At 46.1% G+C, this 21,361-nt stretch overlaps 1 protein-coding gene across 8 annotated transcripts in view; it reads left to right on the top strand.

The window, feature by feature from the left end:
- GIGYF2 (GRB10 interacting GYF protein 2) overlaps window positions 1–21,361 on the top strand; it is a 183,010-nt gene that overhangs the window by 73,881 nt on the left and 87,768 nt on the right. For 5 of the 8 annotated variants that reach the window (XM_088479253.1, XM_088479254.1, XM_088479255.1 and 2 more), the window contains 3 exons: window positions 15,378–15,586; window positions 16,050–16,254; window positions 16,366–16,521. In XM_088479253.1, the coding sequence (XP_088335379.1) occupies window positions 15,378–15,586; window positions 16,050–16,254; window positions 16,366–16,521 (570 nt within the window). The remainder of the gene's footprint in view (window positions 1–15,377; window positions 15,587–16,049; window positions 16,255–16,365; window positions 16,522–21,361) is intronic. The other 3 variants (XM_088479251.1, XM_088479257.1, XM_088479252.1) reach the window with 2 other exon arrangements.

Below are 21,361 nucleotides of genomic sequence, written 5' to 3' on the forward strand. Positions count from 1 at the left end.
ATAATTTTTGGCAACTGGGTAATGCTGGGACCTGTAGTTCATCAACGACGACATGTTATATGATTACAACCCTTTTATTACTTCCTTTTCCAAAGCCCAAGGAATAATCTATTGCCACCAGTGCTGGTTATACAGGGGAGGAGGGCCACACACATTTTCGCTGGCTTGTCTTTCTTGGGGGGAAGCCTTTCCTGGTGCCAACTGGTCAGGTGATGATTTGGAATTAAGGTGAGGACATCCCACCACCGAGTGCCGACTCTATGGTTCTACCAGCCCCAGTGCTCATTCGGGGAAGGAGGGGGAAGAGTCTGTTTTTCCCCTGATCTTGGGATAAACCGCACTGGATTGTAAGCGCCAATGCTGGTTCAAAAGTGTGTGAAGGGACAGGAACACCCCAAGCATTTTTTTTTTTTTTTTTTTTACACTTTGGCTTTTTAACATTCAAAAGTAAGCAGACTGTGTCTGCCTAAGACTGTGTCTTTGACATCACAAAATCATTCTGTTGGAGAGAAGTTAGCCGGTCTGATGAAATAGTTGGTTAGATGTGTGGCGTGCACTTTATTATCTTTTCATGGGGCAGTTGCTTAGTTGAATGAAAGTTTGTAAAGCAGCAATCAATTGGAGCAATTCTGCATTTTACTGATTTTGTAATAAAATCAGCAATTTATGGGGTTCACCGTTTGCCGATTCTGTCCAAAAATGATCAGAATCTGTGCATCAGGTAGTCCAACATGTTTTATTTCGCAACAAATCGGGTCTGTAGATTGCCAGTGTATGGTACTGATCAGCCGTTCTGCAGACCGTTTCTTCGATAGAACAATTCTCTTTATATGTCTAGTAAAATGACGACCCTTTGAGATGATGTATGGGCACTTTCATGATTTTCAGATCTGATCTTTGGATGAAAATGATCTACTGAAGAATATCGGCAATGTATGTGATCATATTGTTGGATCGGAGAATCGTTAATTTGGGGAAGAATTGTGAAACTTTTTATCTGTAATTGCTGAAGTATGACCAGCATTATTATGTTGCCAGCTTTACTTTCCAAATGACCTACCAAACTTATTTATAGTAGGGGCCATTATGTCATAATCAAATTGGCTTACTGATATGTTTTGGAATGTGGGAGAAAACTGGAGCGCCTTCCTGGGATTCATGCAAACTTCTCCTGAAGTTTTCACAAGTTGCGTTCTGTTTGGAAGACTGATTGTGTGACTGACCCCTTTAAAGACTTTAGAGTTCGTAACTCAAGCTTCTCAGTACCTTGAACTGACCTTGGGACTTTCTTGGAAATAGACCTATTGGTATTGCTCCTCTTCAGCATGAGCTAAAGTAATTTTTTTAATGTGCTGGCGTTTCTGTGGTAATTTCTGTGAGTCCTTTTTATTCGCCACTGGCTGCCAATCTTAGTTTTCGGTTTCTCCGTGCACTACCCCCTAAAAGCAGGAGTGGGCAATAAGCGGCCCTCCAGCTGTTGCTGAACTACTACTCGCAGCATGCCTTGCATCAGTTTTAGCTTGGCCAAATAGCAAAACTATGGCAAGGCATCCTGAGCTGTGTAGTTCAACAACACTTGGGGGGCCGCTTATTGCCCACCCCTACCCTAGAGGGAACCTAACCCACTATCTGTGCTCCTTTAAAGCAAACACAAAAGTCCCCTGTATCTGCCAGTTACTCCTGGATAGAAGCAGTTGTGCTTGGTTAGGCACGAGAATGACCTAATTGTCTGTCATCTGTGGTGTGCATGGATGCAGTAGTCACTGTTCTGCAGAAGGGTTAAGCAGGGTGATCTGGTTGGGTCAACAAAGGTGTATTAGTGAGAAAGTATCAGAGATATGAGATTCAAATTAGGCATGGAGACTGGTTTGTGAGAGGAGAACCCCAAAGTAAAAATGAGGTTTGGCTAGTTTGGAATAATTGCCTCATGTGGCCAGCCTTATGGGATGTAGTCATGTGAAATGTCAGCATTGTTAGAATGTCGACATTATGGTTAGACTGCGGCAAGGAGGGTTAGGGTTAGGCTGTGGGAAGGGAGAGGTTAGGGGTAGGTGAAAAACCCTGCAGGATCACAGGTCTGACCCAGAAGTGACCATCACATGACCGCAGGGACTCTGGAAGCCTCGCTGGAGCGTTAGGCGCAGGTTATCCACTGCTGGGCCACAAGGTGCTATATGATATTTCATCACTGTCTACATGATAAATGACACACGGTGAATGTCCCTATTATGACTGTCGACATCTCATACCACACCCAGCAAGTAATACATCTGAAAAGCTTGCTTAAGAGTGAAGATGTTTGACTTTGCCTGCTGATCTTTGCTAAAGAGATCACTTTGGTTATGATGATGAAGAAAATGGGAAATTCTTGTATATACACTGTTTAATAAATGTCTTGGTTGAGTTTTTAGCATTTGTTGAATTTAGCCACTGTTTGTTATGAAAAAAGAGCAGTCACATTGGATGCAAATGGTGGGATGAGTGCAAGTATTTAAAGATTACTAATGGGTGGTTTTTTAGGTCATATTGTCCTGCTGTATTTATCAAACCCCTAGGGTACTGACTTGTGAGGCTTCATTGTAAATGCATGATGGTCAGTTGGTCATGCTCTAATATGTACGGTGGGTGGTACATAGAGGTGAAGGACAATGATTTGTTTGTACAAGAAAAGGTACTGGAGTGTTCTACGTCTTAACGTGTGGGTTATCCTGTGGTAAAGTGTGTGATATTAGGAATGCTTATTTAGCCAGGGGGTCACACACATGGTGGAACATGGGGAAAAGCAGTGACCCTTCTAAAAGGGTCATTTATTATACTCTGCATATAACCTAAGCTGATAAATGGCTTACTCTGTCACACACTGCTGAATCTTGTTTTCTGAATTTTTGTTTTCTGTTTTAAATGAGATGCTAGTTCTTTAATATTAAGATTAAATAGAACCGGGTATCCCTAATTTATTACATGAGTGCTGTAGTTCTAGAATGGTCCCCCCATGGGGGTGCAAATGTCCAAATGTGTTGCCTTTCCATGCAGTATACCTTCGAAAATGTAGAAGCCATCTCCAAACCTATACGATCTAAGCAAAAGTGCTAAATGTTTTGTTGTGTGGATGTTTTACACAAATGCTGTAATCTAGAATCTTTCATTAATTCTCTGGACTCTAACTAGCACATGAGAGATGCATGATGGGCATTACAGGGCACACCAGGGGCAGAAATATGGATGCAATTGACATTTGACATTTGATATTTGCGAATATCAAATCAGTACAAATTGCCTATACTATTACATGTAAAGGTATTTGAATAAAATAAACCCCAATGCTTTGATTACTTGTCAGCAGTTGGTTGATAAATGGCTCTGCTTCAATGATGTAACTATAGCTGTGCAGGACAATCACCATTTTGAGCTTTGATAGCGGACGTATTGAGCTGCATCTGCAACCTATAAGTGTTAAAATGCTGGCAACTTGTTAACTAGTTATGCATACATTAATATAAAATCAGTAAATAAAGCAATACAGTTTAGTATCTTGCAATATTGAATAGTAAAGGAGTGTGATTTTATAATTACCGTAGTACTATCTTCAGTTTTCCTGCCTAATAGTTGTGACTTTTGCTATACAAGCCTCAGACTGTCATGATGAGCTGGGGTTCCAGTTGTTTTAGTGGTGCACTTGGCGAATCTGAGAAATATAAAAGGAAAGTGTGCAGGATTGGATTTAAACTGCTATAAAATACTACACTTGCCATAAAAACATGAAATATGTAATTTATATGTGTTATGAATAAATATATTTTAATGGCCGATATCAGTATCTCTATGTAGGAGTTTAGTGATGGGCACTTTAGTAACTCAGTCATGGAGTATTTGGATTTAATATGATAGTTTTTTCATTTTAATTCTCTGCAGTATTAGTTGATCATCTAGCGAAACTGAGTGCCCCAACAACTAGCCCTTCTTGGCTCTTTGTTTTTTCTACATGTTATATTTTGGGCTTTGGGAGCACCGCCAACAACATGTTATGTCACACTCTCTAAATACAAAATGAAATATGGTTGGTTGTAAATTAATGCCGCAATAATATATGGTTCTGTGCGGTACCAAACCGCCCCCCCTATTTTATCTAGTGAAACGGTTTTGAGAATTTTAATTTTAAGTTAATTCGATTAAAAGGCACTCTGTCCATTCAAGGCACAAATTCATTTAAATGTCTGTAAAGAGTGTAACAACTTGTTTGAAGTGCATAAATTGTTTTTTTTTCTTTTTTTTAATCCATTTAGGCAGTGCCTCAAAATAGTCACCCTTTGTCATATTACACCTTGGAATATAAAATACATTAAATCAAACTCTTTCCAGCTTTTATACATTTCGCCTTACAACATTCAAGTATTAAAAAAAGGCAACAGTTCTGAAAACTTATAAAAATGGAAAGCTAGATGGACAGGGTTGGTCCCTAATAGAATGTGTTGTAGAGCCATCTCTTGCTGCAATTACAGCCATCAGTCTGTAGGATATGTCTCTACCAGCTACAATCCTGTCCAGTTGCCCAGTCTGTCCTGAAGAGAAACAGTCACAACATTATGTTGTCACACAACAGATGTGTGTTTGGTTTTCGCCAAACCTAGTGCATTGAGTCCAGTCCAAAAAGTTATATTTTGTTGTCATCTGACTAATAACCTTTTGCCACATGGCATTAGACTAATCCAAGTGCACGACACTGAATGTGACACTTTTTCAGAAGAGGCTTCTTTCTTGCCATCCTGCACAGGGGCAGAACTATGGGAGACAATGGAGGCGCCTGCCGCCGGGCTCCAGGTCTGAAGGGGCACCTCTTCCATTGTCCACAACATATTCACCCACTTAGGGCTGTAATTATGTACCCAGAGTGTACCCTCACGGCCGCCCAATACATGGCACCTCTTCCCAGCACCTGAGAAGCCACCATACACTAGTGGAGAGCTCCATGTCAGACCATCAGCTGCTGCCTTCATCTATCTATAGCCTGTCTGCATAGGAATTGTTAAATGACAGTGTCAGCGGCTGTGATGGGGGGGGGGGCACCAAATTATTACTTGCCTCCGGGCGCCTGGGATGAACTTACGCCACTGATCCTGCATACAGGCTACCTTTGTGTGATAGTGTTCACATGCACAGACTGATCAATCACAACCATAAAGACTTGTAAGTTGCCATTGACCTGTTGGTAGCTGCCCTCTCTGTCATCGGGGCAGCCCGAATCTAGGCAATGTGTTGTTGGCACCATACGCTTTCTCCTTATTAAGAATGCTTTGAACGGTACTAAAAAGTAAAGTAAAAGCCTTTGAAATCTTTTTTGTATCCTTCTCATAATTTGTGCTTTTCTACAATGTTCTCCCAGAGGCCTTTTGAAAGCTCCTTTGCATTACCATTCACAACTTGTAGTGGAATCCTACAGGAAATGCCAGTGGTGAACAATTAGCATGCTATATGGGACGTCATTGGTTGTACCTGAGCAAACTGATAATGGATGCTCTAAATTAGGATTTTGTGTATATGTTTTCCATTTCATGTTGAGGGTTATAATATGTAAATCTGGAAAAAGTCTGATTTCATTTACTTTCCAGGGTATAACATAATTGGTGTAATATTTTAGAGTGATGCAGGCAGACCTGTCAAGCAGGACAATTTACCATGTACATGAAGTACATTACTTGTACCAATCTTCTGTCCTAAATTACGTGAGATCCTTCCATGGATCATGACTAATGTCCTGATTTGGTAGGTGGGCCCTGCTAACAGGTGCTACTTTATTGCCACACAGAATGTGGCAAGCCCCCTTGTCAATTTGTCATTTTTTGGAATCCGTCTCTCCCATAATTTCTTCCACTAGATGGCATTTATTGTAAATCCATTTTAAAATGTTTCGCTCATGTTGTGAGTAATACCACAACTTGCTCATTTTTACTGTACACAAATGCCTTCTGCTGATGGAGATGAACCTATGTTCTATTAACAGGAGATGCTTTCTTAGTATTTGTACAAAGTTGCGCAAATATTACATGCAATCTAGTTAATATATATATTTACGTGGCCAAAAGTATGTGGACACCCCATCTTTAAAGGTAATTGGCCATTTCAACCATATCCGTTGCAAAGTATTTCATAAAATAATGGAAACAGCACTACAATCAAGTCAAGTCAAATATTGTCAGTACAGCCGTAGCCAAAAGTTTTGAGAACGACACAGAGAGTCAATATTTGCAGTGTTGACCCTTCCCTGCAACTTGCCCTGGCATGCTGTCAATCAACTTCTGGCCCACATACTGACTGACTGGCCGTCCATTCTTGCCTAATCAATGCTTGGAGTTTGTCAGAATTTGTGGGTTTTTGTTTATCCATCCGCCTTTTGAGGATTGACCACAAGTTCTCAATGGGACTAAGGTCTGGGGAGTTTCCTGGCCATGAACTCAAAATTTCGATGTTTTGTTCCCCGAGCCACTTAGTTATCACTTTTGCCTAATGGTAAGGTGCTCCATCATGCTGGAAAAGGCATTGTTCATCACCAAACTGTTCTTGGATGGTTGGGAGAAGTTGCTCTTGAAGGATGTTTTGGTACCATTGTTCTTAGGCAAAATTGTGAGTGATCCCACTCCCTTGGCTGAGAAGCAACCCCACACATGAATGGTCTCAGGGTGCTTTACTGTTGGCGTAACAAAGAACTGATGGTAGCGCTTACCTTTTCTTCTCCGGACAAGCGTTTTTCCAGATGCCCCAAACAATCTGAAAGGGGATTCATCAGAGAAAATAACTTTACCCCAGTCCTCAGCAGTCCAATCCCGTTCCCTGCTGATGGTTAGTGTAGTGCAGACCACAGTGAGTGCGGTCTGCACTACACAGGAACAAACACGCCTGCGCCAGTGTGTTTGTTTTGACAGCCACTGAGAGTCAGACTGCAGGAGCCGGGCTGGAGCTTACTCATGAGCTCCGCTTTCCAGCTCCCGCAGTGGGTGATGGGAGAGACATCATGACGTGTCTCCCATAGTGCAGAGCAGGGAGGACGGAGGAGCGGACAGCGGCAGGAGCGGGATTCGGGTAAGTGTTTTGGTTTTTTTTTTGTGTGTCCTATATATGTAAGGGGCACTGCTTGTGGGGACCACTACTGGAGGACACAATATAAGGGTCACTGCATAGGGGGGGACCCCTACTGGGGTCACTGCATAGGGGGGACCCCTACTGGGGTCACTGCATAGGGGGGACACCTACTGGGGTCACTGCATAGGGGGGACACCTACTGGGGGCACTCTATAAGGGGCTCTGCATAGGGGGACTACAACTGGGGGAACTGCATAGGGGGGACTACTGGGGGCAATGCATAGGGGGGGGATTAGTACTGGGGGGCACTGTACTGGGGGAACTGTACAGGGGAGACTAGTACTGGGGACACTGCATAAGGGGGACTAGTACTGGGGGCCTTGTATAAGGGACACTGCATAGGGGGGACCCCTACTAGGGACATTGCATAGGGGGGGACCCCTACTGGGGGCACTGCATAGGGGGGAGACCCCTACTGGGGGCACTGCATAGGGGGGAGACCCCTACTGGGGGCACTGCATAGGGGGGAGACCCCTACTGGGGGCACTGCATAGGGGGGAGACCCCTACTGGGGGCACTGCATAGGGGGGGACACCCCTACTGGGGGCACTGCATAGGGGGGGACCCCTACTGGGGGCACTGCATAGGGGGGAGACCCCTACTGAGGGCACTGCATAGGGGGAGACCCCTACTGGGGGCACTGCATAGGGGGGAGACCCCTACTGGGGGCACTGCATAGGGGGGGACCCCTACTGAGGGCACTGCATAGGGGGGGACCCCTACTGGGGGCACTCTATAAGGGGCTCTGCATAGGGGGACTACAACTGGGGGAACTGCATAGGGGGACTACAACTGGGGGAACTGCATAGGGGGGACTACTGGGGGCATTGTATAGGGGGGGATTAGTACTGGGGGCACTGTACAGGGGAGACTAGTACTGGGGGGCACTGTACAGGGGAGACTAGTACTGGGGGGCACTGTACAGGGGAGACTAGTACTGGGGGCACTGTACAGGGGAGACTAGTACTGGGGGGCACTGTACAGGGGAGACTAGTACTGGGGGGCACTGTACAGGGGAGACTAGTACTGGGGGGCACTGTACAGGGGAGACTAGTACTGGGGGGCACTGTACGGGGGAGACTAGTACTGGGGGGCACTGTACGGGGGAGACTAGTACTGGGGGGCACTGTACGGGGGAGACTAGTACTGGGGGGCACTGTACGGGGGAGACTAGTACTGGGGGGCACTGTATGGGGGAGACTAGTACTGGGGGGCACTGTACGGGGGAGACTAGTACTGGGGGGCACTGTACGGGGGAGACTAGTACTGGGGGGCACTGCACGGGGGGGACTAGTACTGGGGGCCTTGTATAAGGGTCACTGCATAATGGGGACCACTGCTGGGGCAACTGCATAATGGGGACTACCTCTGGGGGCATTATATAGGGGGCACTGCATAATGGGGACCACTTATGGGACATAATTATAATTGTGGGAGGAGGGGGCCTTTCATGGACCTAATTAAAATTGTTGGAGGCTTTAGTTATGGGACATAATTGTGTAACGAGGGGGCAGTGTCTAAATAGCGCAGTATAGCTTTGTGGCCCTCGAACTTTGTTCAACCTTTAAGACAGTGTGGGCCTCATAACAATATTGAAGACCCCTGACTTAAAGCTATATGGCATTAAAGCATTGTGAATAGAAACCAAACATGTTTGTAACAAAAGTGAGCTCTCTCAAAGTGTGGAAAAGTGTACCTCCACCTAAAGTGTCATTTTAAGCCGATGTCCCCTTCACTAGCAGCATCATGAGGGTTCCATACCGTAGATACCAGCTGATCAGGAAAACCTGATGTCTGTGCTGAAACGGTCCCAGTATATGCATTGACAATCGGGAGAAGCACATGGTGCATCCCAATATCTAACATGGATTAAGCTATGTAGTTATCCGTATCTAACACTGCACTGTCAGATACCATGTACTCAATACAGCGGCATCAAGTCTTTGTAATGCTGGCAGTAGTGAATTCCCCTAAATTGCAGGGCTCTCTGGCATTTAGGTGGTTTTCTCTCCATAGTATATACTATGTTTATCCATAAAACTATTCACCCTGGTTGTTATCTAGTGTCGTTCAGGTTGGTTACTCATTAGTTTTCAGATAGTTTTCCATTGAAGGTAGTTTTATTCTAGAATTTTAGATTATACACAAATGTACCATTGTGTGATTGAGATGCAGAGCTGTTTATAAATTTAATTAAACATTTTTTTTCTTTTTGCGGATAATAAAAGGTGGCAATAACAAAATTCCTCTTTGTCCAGTAGAATGTTTTCTTTCGGGCAGACATTCTAGCTGTGGTATTGGTAGTGGTAGATTAACACTGCCTACACTTTCAGGGAAAGGAAGTGTTCTTGGATACAAAGAATTTGTTATACTTAATGAAGCTGGTTAATCCCAAAAATCCACAATGATTTTGTTTTCTCCTACAAAACAAATTGGATAAATGTACGAACGTTGGCAAAGAAATAAAATAAATGCCAGAGATTGACCTTGGTGGATTTTTGTTTTTCACCTGCACATATATGTAAATATCTGTAGCTGGATTATATTTACTGCCATACACACTGCAGGAATTCTAGTTATGTTTAAGCACCTTGACAGGCACAGATTTAAATTATTTGATGTCTAAGGTTTATTAACCCCATTTCTTCTTCAGGGTCCATAGGCACCACAGGGAGACTTTGGGGTTTAGGTGATGGATCTGGAATCCGGACACCACGCAGTTAAAAGCTTTCAGCTCCCAGGATGCACTTGGTCCACTCTCCCTATCCCCGCTCCCGAGCCAGAGGCACCTCAGTTAGTGCCCTGCTGAGTCGGTTACCATTACGCAGGGGGCTGCTTAGGCAGCCCTTAAGCTCTTTTTATTATTTTATTTTACTTTTACCAACTTAGAGCGCGCAGCAGCAGACTGTCCGTGGGAGGGGAGACGGCTTCCCCATTACAGCGGCTCCTCCCCTCAGCTCAGGGCGTCTTTCCTCTGAGGTCTGGCTTCTCTGAGCTGTTCTCCTCCTCTTGCCTCGCCCCCTCTGAGGCCGCCGGCCATTTTCTTCAGTGGTTCAGTCGCAGCTCGCTCAGGACAGTGCGTTATCCGATCCCCCTACTTACCTCTCAATTCAGTCATCATATGTAGTGCTATAGCCTACCAGACACTGAGTCTGTGTAGTTGAGTATAGTGCCAATTTGCAGTGTGATTTCTGCATTGTATGTGACTTATGCTAGCGCTGCCTGTCTGTGTCTTTTTTTCGAACTGTCAGCATATACAGTATCTTTACCTTTTCTCTAATTCTGCCCTAATACAGGTGGTTCCTATACCTCACATATATATAAAAAGTAATATTTGTGAGGTCTGTCACATTCTGTTGTGTGCTGCAGTGTGCCATATTTAGGCAGTGGACTCCTGTACCTTACCCAAGCATCAGACAGGACCAGTGTATTGCTATCTTACTAGTATCATATATACTCGTGGTTGCATTGTACCCAGTGCCACAGCTAAGCGTCCTGTGTTGTCATCCCTTTCCACACAGCTCTCAGAGTCTGAGATGTCATCTGACGACTGAGCGATTGCTGATTCCTCTAGCCCCGATCCCCTTAGCAAGAGGCGGAGACTAAGTCAAATATTAATATTCCTGCCTCGGTGTGTGCTGTCAGGTCCATATTGGTAAGAGAGGATGACGAGCCAGCCCCTGAATCCAAACTCCCTCTGTTAAAACTGTACGGGTGACTTCGGCAGTATTCCCTCTATCAGATCAGCTAGTAGAACACATGGCTGCTGCCTGGCAATCGCCTGTAAGAGGTATCAACCTCAAAAGCGTTTGGCCTCATGTTACCCATTTCCTGAGGCTCACTGTAAAAAATGGGAATCACCCCCTGCGGTGTATTCCCATGTTATACGTTTAGTTAAAAGCGCTACGTTACCTATGCCTTCCATTTCTTCTTTAAAAGATCCTACAGATAGGAAAGTGGAAACATGCCTGTTGCCCGCCTGTCCATGGCTATCTCATGGGTAGCTAAAGCTATAGAGCGCTGGTCCGATGCACATGAGGACTCCTTTGCCCCGGAAGCTCGTGAGAATCAAGTGTCATTGGTTGGCCACATTCCAGATGCGGCTGCATATATTGGTGCGGTGGCGCTGGATGCCAGTCTACTGACATCCAGAGTCTTTGCCATGTCTGCTAGTCGTTCCCTGTGGAAGGCGGATGCTGATTCTAAGAAACACCTGGAAGCCTTACAAATACAATGGGGAGATCTTGTTTGGTCCAGACCTGGACAAGATTGTTGACACATTGGCAGCATCGAAATATGCGTTTCTGCCTTCAGCATCTGCTCCTTCAAAGACTCGAACCTATTCCTTCCGGTCCTTTCGGCCCCAAGGAAAACCCAAAGGACAGTCTTTTCTTAGACAGGCAGCTGCCAAGAAGGCTGTCAAGCCTAAGAAACAGGCCTGGAGCACAAGACACTGTGCTTTAAAACCAGAGTATAAACACTCAGCCTGATGGGGCGGGCATACCTCTGGTGGATTCCAGAGTGGGAGGCCGACTATTTCAGTTCGCACAATGCTGGGGTCTACCACCAAGGACGCTTGGGTAAGAGAAGTGGTCTCTTATGGGTACGCCCTCTCATTCCTTCGAAGACCTCTCCACCAGTTTTTCTGCACAGGCCCTCCTTCAGACAAGAACAAGGCCTTATGATACAGAAAGCCATACAGTCCTTGCTGCAAGAAGGAGTGATTGTGCCAGTCTCGTTATCCCAGCGAGGGACTGGTTGTTATTCTACTCTTTCCGATGCAGAAACCGAATGGGTCTCATCAGCGTATCCTCAACCTCAAATCCCTGAACAAATTTTTCATGGTGCTCGGGTTCAGGAGGGAAACCCTACGTTCCATCATAATGGCTATGGAACCTGGGGATTTTATGATATCGCTGGATATTCAGGACGCATACCTACATGTTTCTATAACACCCTCTCATCAGCGTTATCTTCGGTTTGCTCTACTACAGCAACACTTCCAGTTTCGGACGCTACCCTTTGGCCTGTCCACAGCTCCAAGGGTGTTCATCAAAGTTATGGCTATCCTGGCAGCCCATCTACGGAGTCTGTATCTGGCTACTATCATACCTGGACGACCACCTCCCGTTAGCTTGTTCTCCGGAAGTGCTTCGCCAACATTTGCAACTGACAATTGCTTTTCTACAGGCACACGGGTGGTTAATCAATTGGAAAAAGTCCTCTCTAATCCCCTCGCAGAGGATGGTTCATCTGGGTGCCCCTTCTGGATTCTCAACAGCAGAGAATCTTTCTGATTTCAGAAAAGATCTCCACATTACAACTATGAATTCGCAGATGCCTCCACAGTCGCCGGGTGTCAGCCCACTCAGCTATGCAAGTTCTGGGATCCATGGTGTCCACCTTTGACATGGTGGAATATGCCCAGTTTCATTCCAGGCCTCTGTAGGGGCTGATCCTCTCCAGGTGGAACAGATTACCCCACCGGATCAAAGCTCAGACAATGGTGCTCTCTCCGGAGATGCGTCTGTCTCTGTCTTGGTGGCTACTGATTTTTCATCTAACCAAGGGTCGCCCCTTCTGGATCCCGGACAGTGTACTCCTAACAGACGCTAGTCTCCCGGGCAGGGGCGCAGTGACCGGTCCACACTCTTTCGTGGCCGTTGGACAGCAGTCGAAGCAGCCCTTCCAATCAACCTATTGGAACTTGGGCTGTGTACAGGGCCCTCAAGCTGGCCAAACACATACTTCATGGAAAACCCATGCAGGTTCAGTCCGACAACGCCACCACAGTGGCTTACATCAACCATCAAGGAGGCACTCGAAGTCGGGCAGCTATGACAGAAGTGTCACGCATTCTGACATGGGCAGAATCTCATCTGCCAGAGATGCAAAGGCAACTTTGGTGGGACGCTCTGTCAGTGAAGTGGACATTCCAGTTTGCGTATCTGTTTACTCCAGTCTCCCTTCTTCCTCGAGTTCTTCAAAAGTTCAAACAAGACTGAGGTACGGACCTGCTGGTGGCTCCAGCTTGGCCCAGACGTCATTGGTACTCAGATCTTCAGAGTGTCTCTATCGACACTCCTTTCCTGTTGCCTCAACGTCCGGACCGGTTGTCTCAAGGTCCTTGTCTTTACTCGGGCCTTGGATCCGTCTCTTTGATGGTGTGGCTCTTGAGACATCCCTCCGTCAACACGATGCTTAGAGCATGTAAGCCAGCTTCTGCTAGGATCTACCACAGTGTGTGGCATACATATTTCCAATGGTGTCGTCCAAGAAATGACGTCCCTCAGGTGTTTAGGATTTCCAGAGTCCTGGCCTTCCTTGAAGCTGGATTGGACCTCAGTCTCTGCCTTGCCTCGTTGAAAGTACATGTCTTTGCTCTGTCAGCATGGTTCCAGCGTAGACTTGCTCTGCTACCGGATTTTCACACCTTCCTCCAAGCTGTCCTCCTCTGGATTCAACCTCCCTTTTGTCTCCCCAGTTACTCCTTGGGATTTGGTGGTATTTCTTCGGGCCCTCCAGGGTCCTCCATTTGAACCACTAGGTTCAGTGGAACTCAAGTGGTTAACAGCTAAGACTTTCTTCTGGCGATTGCATCCGCCAGAGTTGGGGACGCTCTCCTGTCGCTCCCCTTTTCTGATATTTCACCTGGACAGGGCTGTGCTTCGGACTCACCCTGGGTTCCTTCCTATAGTTGTTTCCAGCTTCCATATTAATGAGGAAATTATATTCCCGGCCTTTCAATCACTGGACCTTTCAACAGGTGGAGGCCTCTTTGGATGTGGTCCGTGCCCTCAGGATTTATGTGCACCGTACCAATTCCATCCGTAAATAGAATTCCTTATTTGTGCTCTATGGATTTCACAAGAAAGGATGGCCAACCAATAAACAAACATTGGCTAGATGGCTTCGTATGACTATCTCCAATGCCTACACGCAGGCAGGCCTTCCTGTTCCGGCTTCTTTTAATGCTCATTCCACTCGGTCTGTTGGTCCCTCATGGGCAGCTCGCCAAGGCACCTCGGCTGTTCAGCTGTGTAAGGCCGCTACGTGGTCTTTTGTCCTGACCTTTCTAAGGTTCTATGCCTTTGATACCTTCACCTCTCAGGATGCTTTCTTTGGGCGCCACATTGTCTCCACCCTTAAAAGGAATCTTTTGGGACATCCCCAAGGTCTCCCTGTGGAGCCTATGGACCCTGAAGAAGAAAATGAGTTATAAGAAATTATCTTTTTTTTAACTCTTTCTTTGAAGTCCACAGGGCACCCGCCCTGACGCATCTGACTTCATATGGGCTATGTTTCTGGTCACCGGTTTCCCGTCTACTTCTCTGAGAATGTGATTCTTGTGTGTAACAGTCTTCCTTCTCTCTTATCCTCCTCCGGCCTTTGGCTTATTACGAACTGAGGTGTCTCTGGCTTGGGGGCGTGGTATAGGGAGAGTGGACCAAGTGCATCCTGGGAGCTGAAAGCTTTTAACTGCATAGTGCCCGTATTCCAGATCCATTACCTACACCCAAGGTCTCCCTGTGGACCCTATGGACTTCGAAGAGAGAGTTAACAAAGGTAAGTTCTTACCGTAACTCCTTTTTTCCCACATCCATTATAAATTCCGAGCTGAATCTCTACTTTTTTCCCAGGTGTTATAGTAAAGCCAGCCATACATGGTGCGATGACACTGTGCGACGGGGGTTTAGACGTCTGAATTACCGGGCAGTCCCCGCACACGGTGCGATCCGGTGGCCGACCGCCCGATATGCCGGCTCCCCCCTCCCCTACCAGCATAGTGCTGCATGGGATCGTACATCGCATCCCCTGATCGACTGATCCTACAGTTGGATCAGGGGGTACGATGTACGACCTCATGGGTGCGCACTCGGTCCGACATCTGTCCCATACATGGTGCGATATAGCAGCCAAATTTTACCAATTTGTCGGATTGGGTGCTTTATCGCACCTGATATGGCCCGCTTAAGTCTTTGTTTTACAATTTCTGGATATTTCAAAGGGACATTATACTTGTTTCTTTAAAAGTTGTCAGCCAGTCGAGCATTTACCATTGTTCTATGCCTTGGTCACTATGGCACTCTTTCACTGCTTGTCATAGAGAATACCCTTTATTTCAGCAAAGCAAGCTGCCTTTCCACTGGGCGGTTATTTTTGTAGTGAAACGGCTATTGTGTATGTGTGAGAGTTCTCCCCTATTCTAACCTAACATTTCTGCTTTTGTTTATTTCTTATAGATGGTGCGCGAGGGCCTGGATGGCGAGAACATCCAGAGCGCCGTAGGCGGTTCGAGTTTGATTTTAGAGAGCGAGATGATGAACGTGGCTATCGTAGGACTCGGAGTGGCTCAGAGGATGAAAGAGACAGCTTGCCAGAATGGTGCTTGGAGGATGCAGAAGATGAGACTGGCACATTTGACTCCTCGGGGGCGTTCCTACCTTCCAAGGTATGCTGTCTTGTTGTATAACTCCCTGTGTGCTGTCTATTTTCCTTAAATCAGTATAACTTTCTATCAAATTAAATTTTCTCCCTTAAATTTAGGGCACATCACTTTCACCGCTTCCCACATATTTGTATTTTATTTTTGTGCAACACTCATCGTCTAACAAAGTCAAATGCACACATGAAGGCGCACAGCCCTTGTCGCTCTAAGCCCTGACTCTAGCTGCATCTTTTCTTTCATTAGTGAGGATACACATACTAAGTACGACATACACTTTTTAAAGATTTGCACAGGCCTATTGTCCTCAATGCCAAAGCTGGCCCAGTGTTCACCTATCTGGTAGAGCTCAGGTCATGGAGAAAGAAGCTCCATTAAATGGCAACGTTGCTATCAAATATTTTAATTTTTTTGTACTGCTATAAATCTCATAGTACTCTGCGTTTAGTGGTGCTCTGTTCCCTTTCAGTTTGTACAAGTGTTCTTTTCCCAGAAGGTGCAGAAGGAATGCATTCCTGAGGAGCAGGAGCTGGACTTCCGTCCTTCTGTGGGAGGGGAAGAACACTCAGATTCTGACGGTAGCAACTTAGAAGATTCCAAAGAGGCAGATTTAAGACTGGCAGCTGAGCAAGCAAAGGAGATGGCGAGAAATGACCACTTTGAAGAAAGACCAGGTATAGTGGACAGCTGTACGAGTGTATATGCATGTTGTTCTATTGATATACTTTGGAATGATGAGTTATTTAGGTTTCCGTTTGTTTTGCATTCTGTGTCCACATCTATAGAGACACACACACTGTCCCCAGTAAAGAGGACGGAGCCTCGTGCTGATCCGCCTGTCCAGAAGGATGTTACTTTCCCAGTTATCAACAATAACAATGAGCAGGAAGTAAAATCCCAAACACCCCCAGCAGCGCCAACCCCACTGAGCCATAAAGAAGGTGAGGAATGAAACATGGGCAAAATTTGCCTTCATTTACGTTTGCCTGATCTGTGAACTAACATTTGCCTATCTATTATGTGTTGAATTTGCACATGTCATGAAGACTTTATGATGGTCTGCCTGGGTTATTCTAGCCATTTATTGTCTCGTCCAGGATCTTTGGGTTGTATAATTAAGAGCAATTCAAATCTTTATAGTTCAAGGTCACCCTCTATTGTAGAGAGAGAGTTTAAGTCAACCATCAAGAGGCACAAAAGCTCCATTGCAGTGAAGGAACCCAGATCATGCTCTGGGCAGAACATAATGTACTGGTGCCTCCACCCAGGCATCTTCTAAAAGATAGAGGGGAGATGTAGTCTTTTTTTTTGGTTCTAAACTAAATGCTACCCCCTTCTGGTAGTACAGATCTATTTTGCAGGGTGTGGCATACTTGTTACAACCATTCAGTTCTCTACTAGTCCCTTGGGACTTGAATTTAGTATGAAGACATAACAATTTCCTTTTGTACTACTTGAATCAGTGGATTTAAAGATCCTCACATCGAAAACCATTTTGGGTATAACCACAGCTTGCAGGGTGTCAGAGGTGGGAATCTCTAACTTGCAGACCCCAAATCTTTTCTTGAAGGTGAAGTTTTTTTGTATGATACCATTTCTGCTAGAATCCAACCTTTGAGACCTTTCCATTTAAATCAAGTCTTTGTAATTCCAGTATTGGGTACCTACACTGGTTTCACCTGCACCTATATCCAAAATCTCTTTCAAAATACTCTCCCTCACAACCTCGTGAAACTTCCACCGACATTCCCTCTGCTGAAGGGGGCATACACACGAGACAATATCTTTGAATTATATGAATGATATAGTTCAACTATATATCCATCATATCGTTCCGTGTGCATGCAATGAATGACCAACGATAACGATATCTTTTGTTGTCCGTACATGCAGGCCAATTTGGACGATCTCTGAACAGGCAATTCCTGATATGTGTCGGGATGAATTCCCTGAAATATATCTATAGATATCTTTCAGTGTGTACACCCAATATCATTTGTCCTGCACTACAGAAAGTTCAAGGGAAATCTTTCAGCTATATTGTTGATGCAGTACATCGTTCTGTGTACCCGGCTTGATTTTGATAACCAAGTACTGACTCCTGCCAACAAGAATTCTCTACAGTGCTCAGTCACTCTACCATGATCTTCACAACTACTCCTACCTATACCAACATTAGTGTTCACTCTAGCTCCGGCGGCAGGCAGGGCGCTGGAGCCAGAGAGTGTACCTTTGTGTGCGCACCAAAGGCGCGCGCACCTGAAAAGGGGGCGTGGCCGTTGAAAAGGGAGCGTGTCTATAAGACGCGTCCCCTTTTCGTCACTCTTGGGGGCGTACCCGGCACTGACGGACACGCCGGGGAAGCCCCCAAGAGCTGCAGACAGGGAGAATAATAGCGCCCGGCACCTATTCTCCGGCGGTGACCGGGTCACCGCACATTTCTCCACCCGAGGGACACTGCGACCGCGGGTGAAGACGGCTCCCGCAGGCTGTGAGGGCAGGGCGTTTTTTGCCCTCCTTCTGCAGGGCAGGGTGCTTTTTACCCTCCAGAAGGAGGGCAGGGCACTGCGCCCCGCTAAAACAGCCTAGCGGGAACACTACAACATTAAGACACCCATTGCTATCTACAGCTACACCTGCAGTTATTAAGTTGCCTACTTTGGAAATCGCTTTTAATGCATGCTTTCCCTTTTCAACTATTTAACCGTGCCTTACAAATCGGTATCAATAATAATATAATAGCAACTGTCACCCTAGTTACTGACCAATCCAGTTTGCATTGGATCTATTAGTAATAATAATAGGGAAGATCTAAGTATTTTTCTTCCCAACAGTCTCCCAAAAATCCTAAAAAAGAAAGGTAGTAAAACATAGCCCTCTTCTCTGACCTCATAACATTCACAAAAGCGTACTCTAACAACTGTTCTCCAGTCAGAGGAGTCGGACGAAGAATTCCTTGCTACGGAGGATACCAAAGAGGGTGAATTGGAGGAAGCTTTACAGGACGATACCCCTCAGGAGTTAGAGTCCTCCTCTCCCGGGGTGGAATCTCTAATTTTGGTTGTCAGAAAGACCCTGAATTTACCTGAGGATATAATTCCTGCATCACAGGAGTTTTAATTATTTCATGAACAACCTAAGAGCTCTACGGTTTTTCCGTTCTCTCAGCAACAGCTCTCAGTGGCCTGGAAACAGCCGGATAAGCGGTTCCAAATTCCGCACCGGTTTTTGTCTAGCTACCCTTTTCCATCATCCATGATGGAGAAGTGGGAAACACCTCCTCCAGTAGATGCGTCCGTCTCTCAAAGAAAACGGCACTCCCAGTATCGGGAGCTACAGTACTAAAAGATCTGTAAGTTGGAGACAACGCTAAGATCTTTTTATACTGAAGCGGGTGCTCAACTTAGGCCCACACTTGTTACCGCTTGGATTAGCAAGGCTGTGGTTTGCTGGGCCAACCAATTCATTACAGGTTTGGACTCAGGTACTTCCAGAGCAGAGTTAGGTCTACTAGCAGAACACATCCGTGAATCTGCAGTTTACATGGGAGAAGCTTCAAAAGAGATCAGTCAGATTAGTGCTCACATATCTGCTTCGGCGATTTCGGGTCACAGAGCCCTCTGGCTGTACGCTTGGCAAGCTGACGCTGAATCCAAGCGTGCGTTGGAGGGTCTACCATTCACTGGCGACATGCTGTTCGGGCCGGAATTGGACAAATGGATATCCCAAGCCACAGGGGATAAGTCTTCCTTCCTCCCGTCAACTGCACCGGCTCCCAGAAGATCTTACACTGGACCTTTGTTTAATTCCTTTTCGTGCACCACATTCCTTTCGTGGTAGGGCCAGAGGTGTTCCCACGCAACCAAGAGGTGGCAGAGGTAGAGGTCGCCCATACACGGTTGCTCGTAGGCAGGAGCCTAAACCAGCTGAGAAACAGGTGGCATGACGGTCTTCTTTCCCACGTAGGACCATCTGCAGTGTTAGCAGACTTCTACAGAACCGTGGATCCGCAGACTATTTTAACTGGGGTACCGAATAGACTTCGAAGTCCCCCTTCCACCTCTGTTCTTCACTACAAGTCTCCCAATACCTGCAGATAAAGCAGAGGTTCTACAGGAGGCTATCCAGTCTCTAGTAGTGTCTTCTGTGCTAATTGCGGTTCCGGAACATCAATGAGGTATGGGGTTTTACTCAAACCTGTTTGTAGTACCCAAGCCGGATGGCTCGGTCGGGCCCATCTTAAACCTCAAGTCCTTGAACCTGTATCTGAAGCTGTTTCATTTCAAGATGGAGTCTCTGCAGTCAGTCATAGTGACCTTGGAACCAGGGGAGTGCCTATCTCCATGTTCCCATTTGGGAACCACACCAGGCCTTTCTGCGTTTCGCCATTTTGAAAGATCATTATCAGTTTCTGGCATTGCCGTTCGGGTTATCCTCTGCTCCCCGCATCTTCACTAAACTCATGTCAGTCATGATCGCTCTCCTTCGGTCATCAGGAGTGAACATAATACCTTATTTGGACGACCTGTTACTAAAGGCTCCATCGGTATCTCTTCTATAAGATCATGCCTTACTGACACATCACACACTAATCCAACACAGTTGGATAATCAACTTCAAGAAGTCAACACTCAATCCGTCCCAGAAACTTATGTTTCTGGGCATGATATTGGATACGGAATCGCAGAGGATTTTTCTTCCAACTGATAAGGCCAGGGATTTCCGGTTGTTAGTTCAGCTGGTCCTCAGCTGCTGGTAGCTGCTTTCGAGGAACTACAGTTCGACCGTTTCCACTCCAGGGTGTTGGAGCTGGACCTGTTAGCACAGGGGTCAGGGTCTCATCTGCTTCTACATCGACAGATCTGTCTGAGCCCGGTTACCAGAGAAGCCCTTCTTTGGTGGACACAATCCAGCAAAACAGATGCCAGCCTTCGAGGATGGGGAGCAGTAGTCCTCGATTATCACTTTCAGGGTCGATGGTCCCTTCTAGAACAGAAGTGGCCCGTAAATGTGTTGGAACTCAGAGCGATTTACAATGCTCTGATAAAGGCAACAGAGTTGCTAAAGGCTCGTCTGGTAAGAGTTCAGTCCAACAACGCGACGGCCGTCTCTTACATCAACCGCCAAGGAGGGACTCTGAGTCGCATGTCTAGGCCTGAGAACCAGTCAGTAATACTGTTGGCGGTATTCATCCCGGGTGTGGACAACTGGGAAGCGGATTACCTAAATTGACAGGATATCCATCCCGGGGAATGCAAGCTTCATCCAGACTTGTTCAACGCGTTGATACGTTGATGGAGATGTCCTCAGGTGGACCTCATGGCGTCACGATTGAATCGTCAGCTTCCAGTATACGTGTCAAGAACTCGAGATCCGCAGGCGGAAGCAGTAGACGCTCTGACAAGTCCGTGGATCTACGACTTCATTTACCTTTTTCCTCCGATTCCGCTTCTTCCTCGTCTTCTAAAAAGGATAAAACGAGACAGCCTCTGTAATTCTCGTAGCTCCGAACTGGCCTCTAAGAAGTTGATTCTCGGACCTTCGGTCCCTTTGTCAGACGATCTGTGGCCCCTTCCTCAGCGCCCGGATCTTCTACAGCAGGGCCCTTTCATACACCCCAACTTAGCACAGCTGCGTTTAACGGGGTGGCTCTTGAAACCAATATCCTAAGACGCAAAGGCATCCCAGAGGCGGTTATTCCCACCATGCTACGCACCAGGAATCCAGTTTCGGCTGCGCATTATCGCATCTGGTGTGCTTATATCTCATGGTGTTCCAGTC

The sequence above is a fragment of the Taudactylus pleione genome, unplaced genomic scaffold (genome assembly GCF_031769625.1).
Source record: "Taudactylus pleione unplaced genomic scaffold, aTauple2 ptg000229l, whole genome shotgun sequence".
Classification (NCBI taxonomy): Eukaryota; Metazoa; Chordata; class Amphibia; order Anura; family Myobatrachidae; genus Taudactylus; species Taudactylus pleione.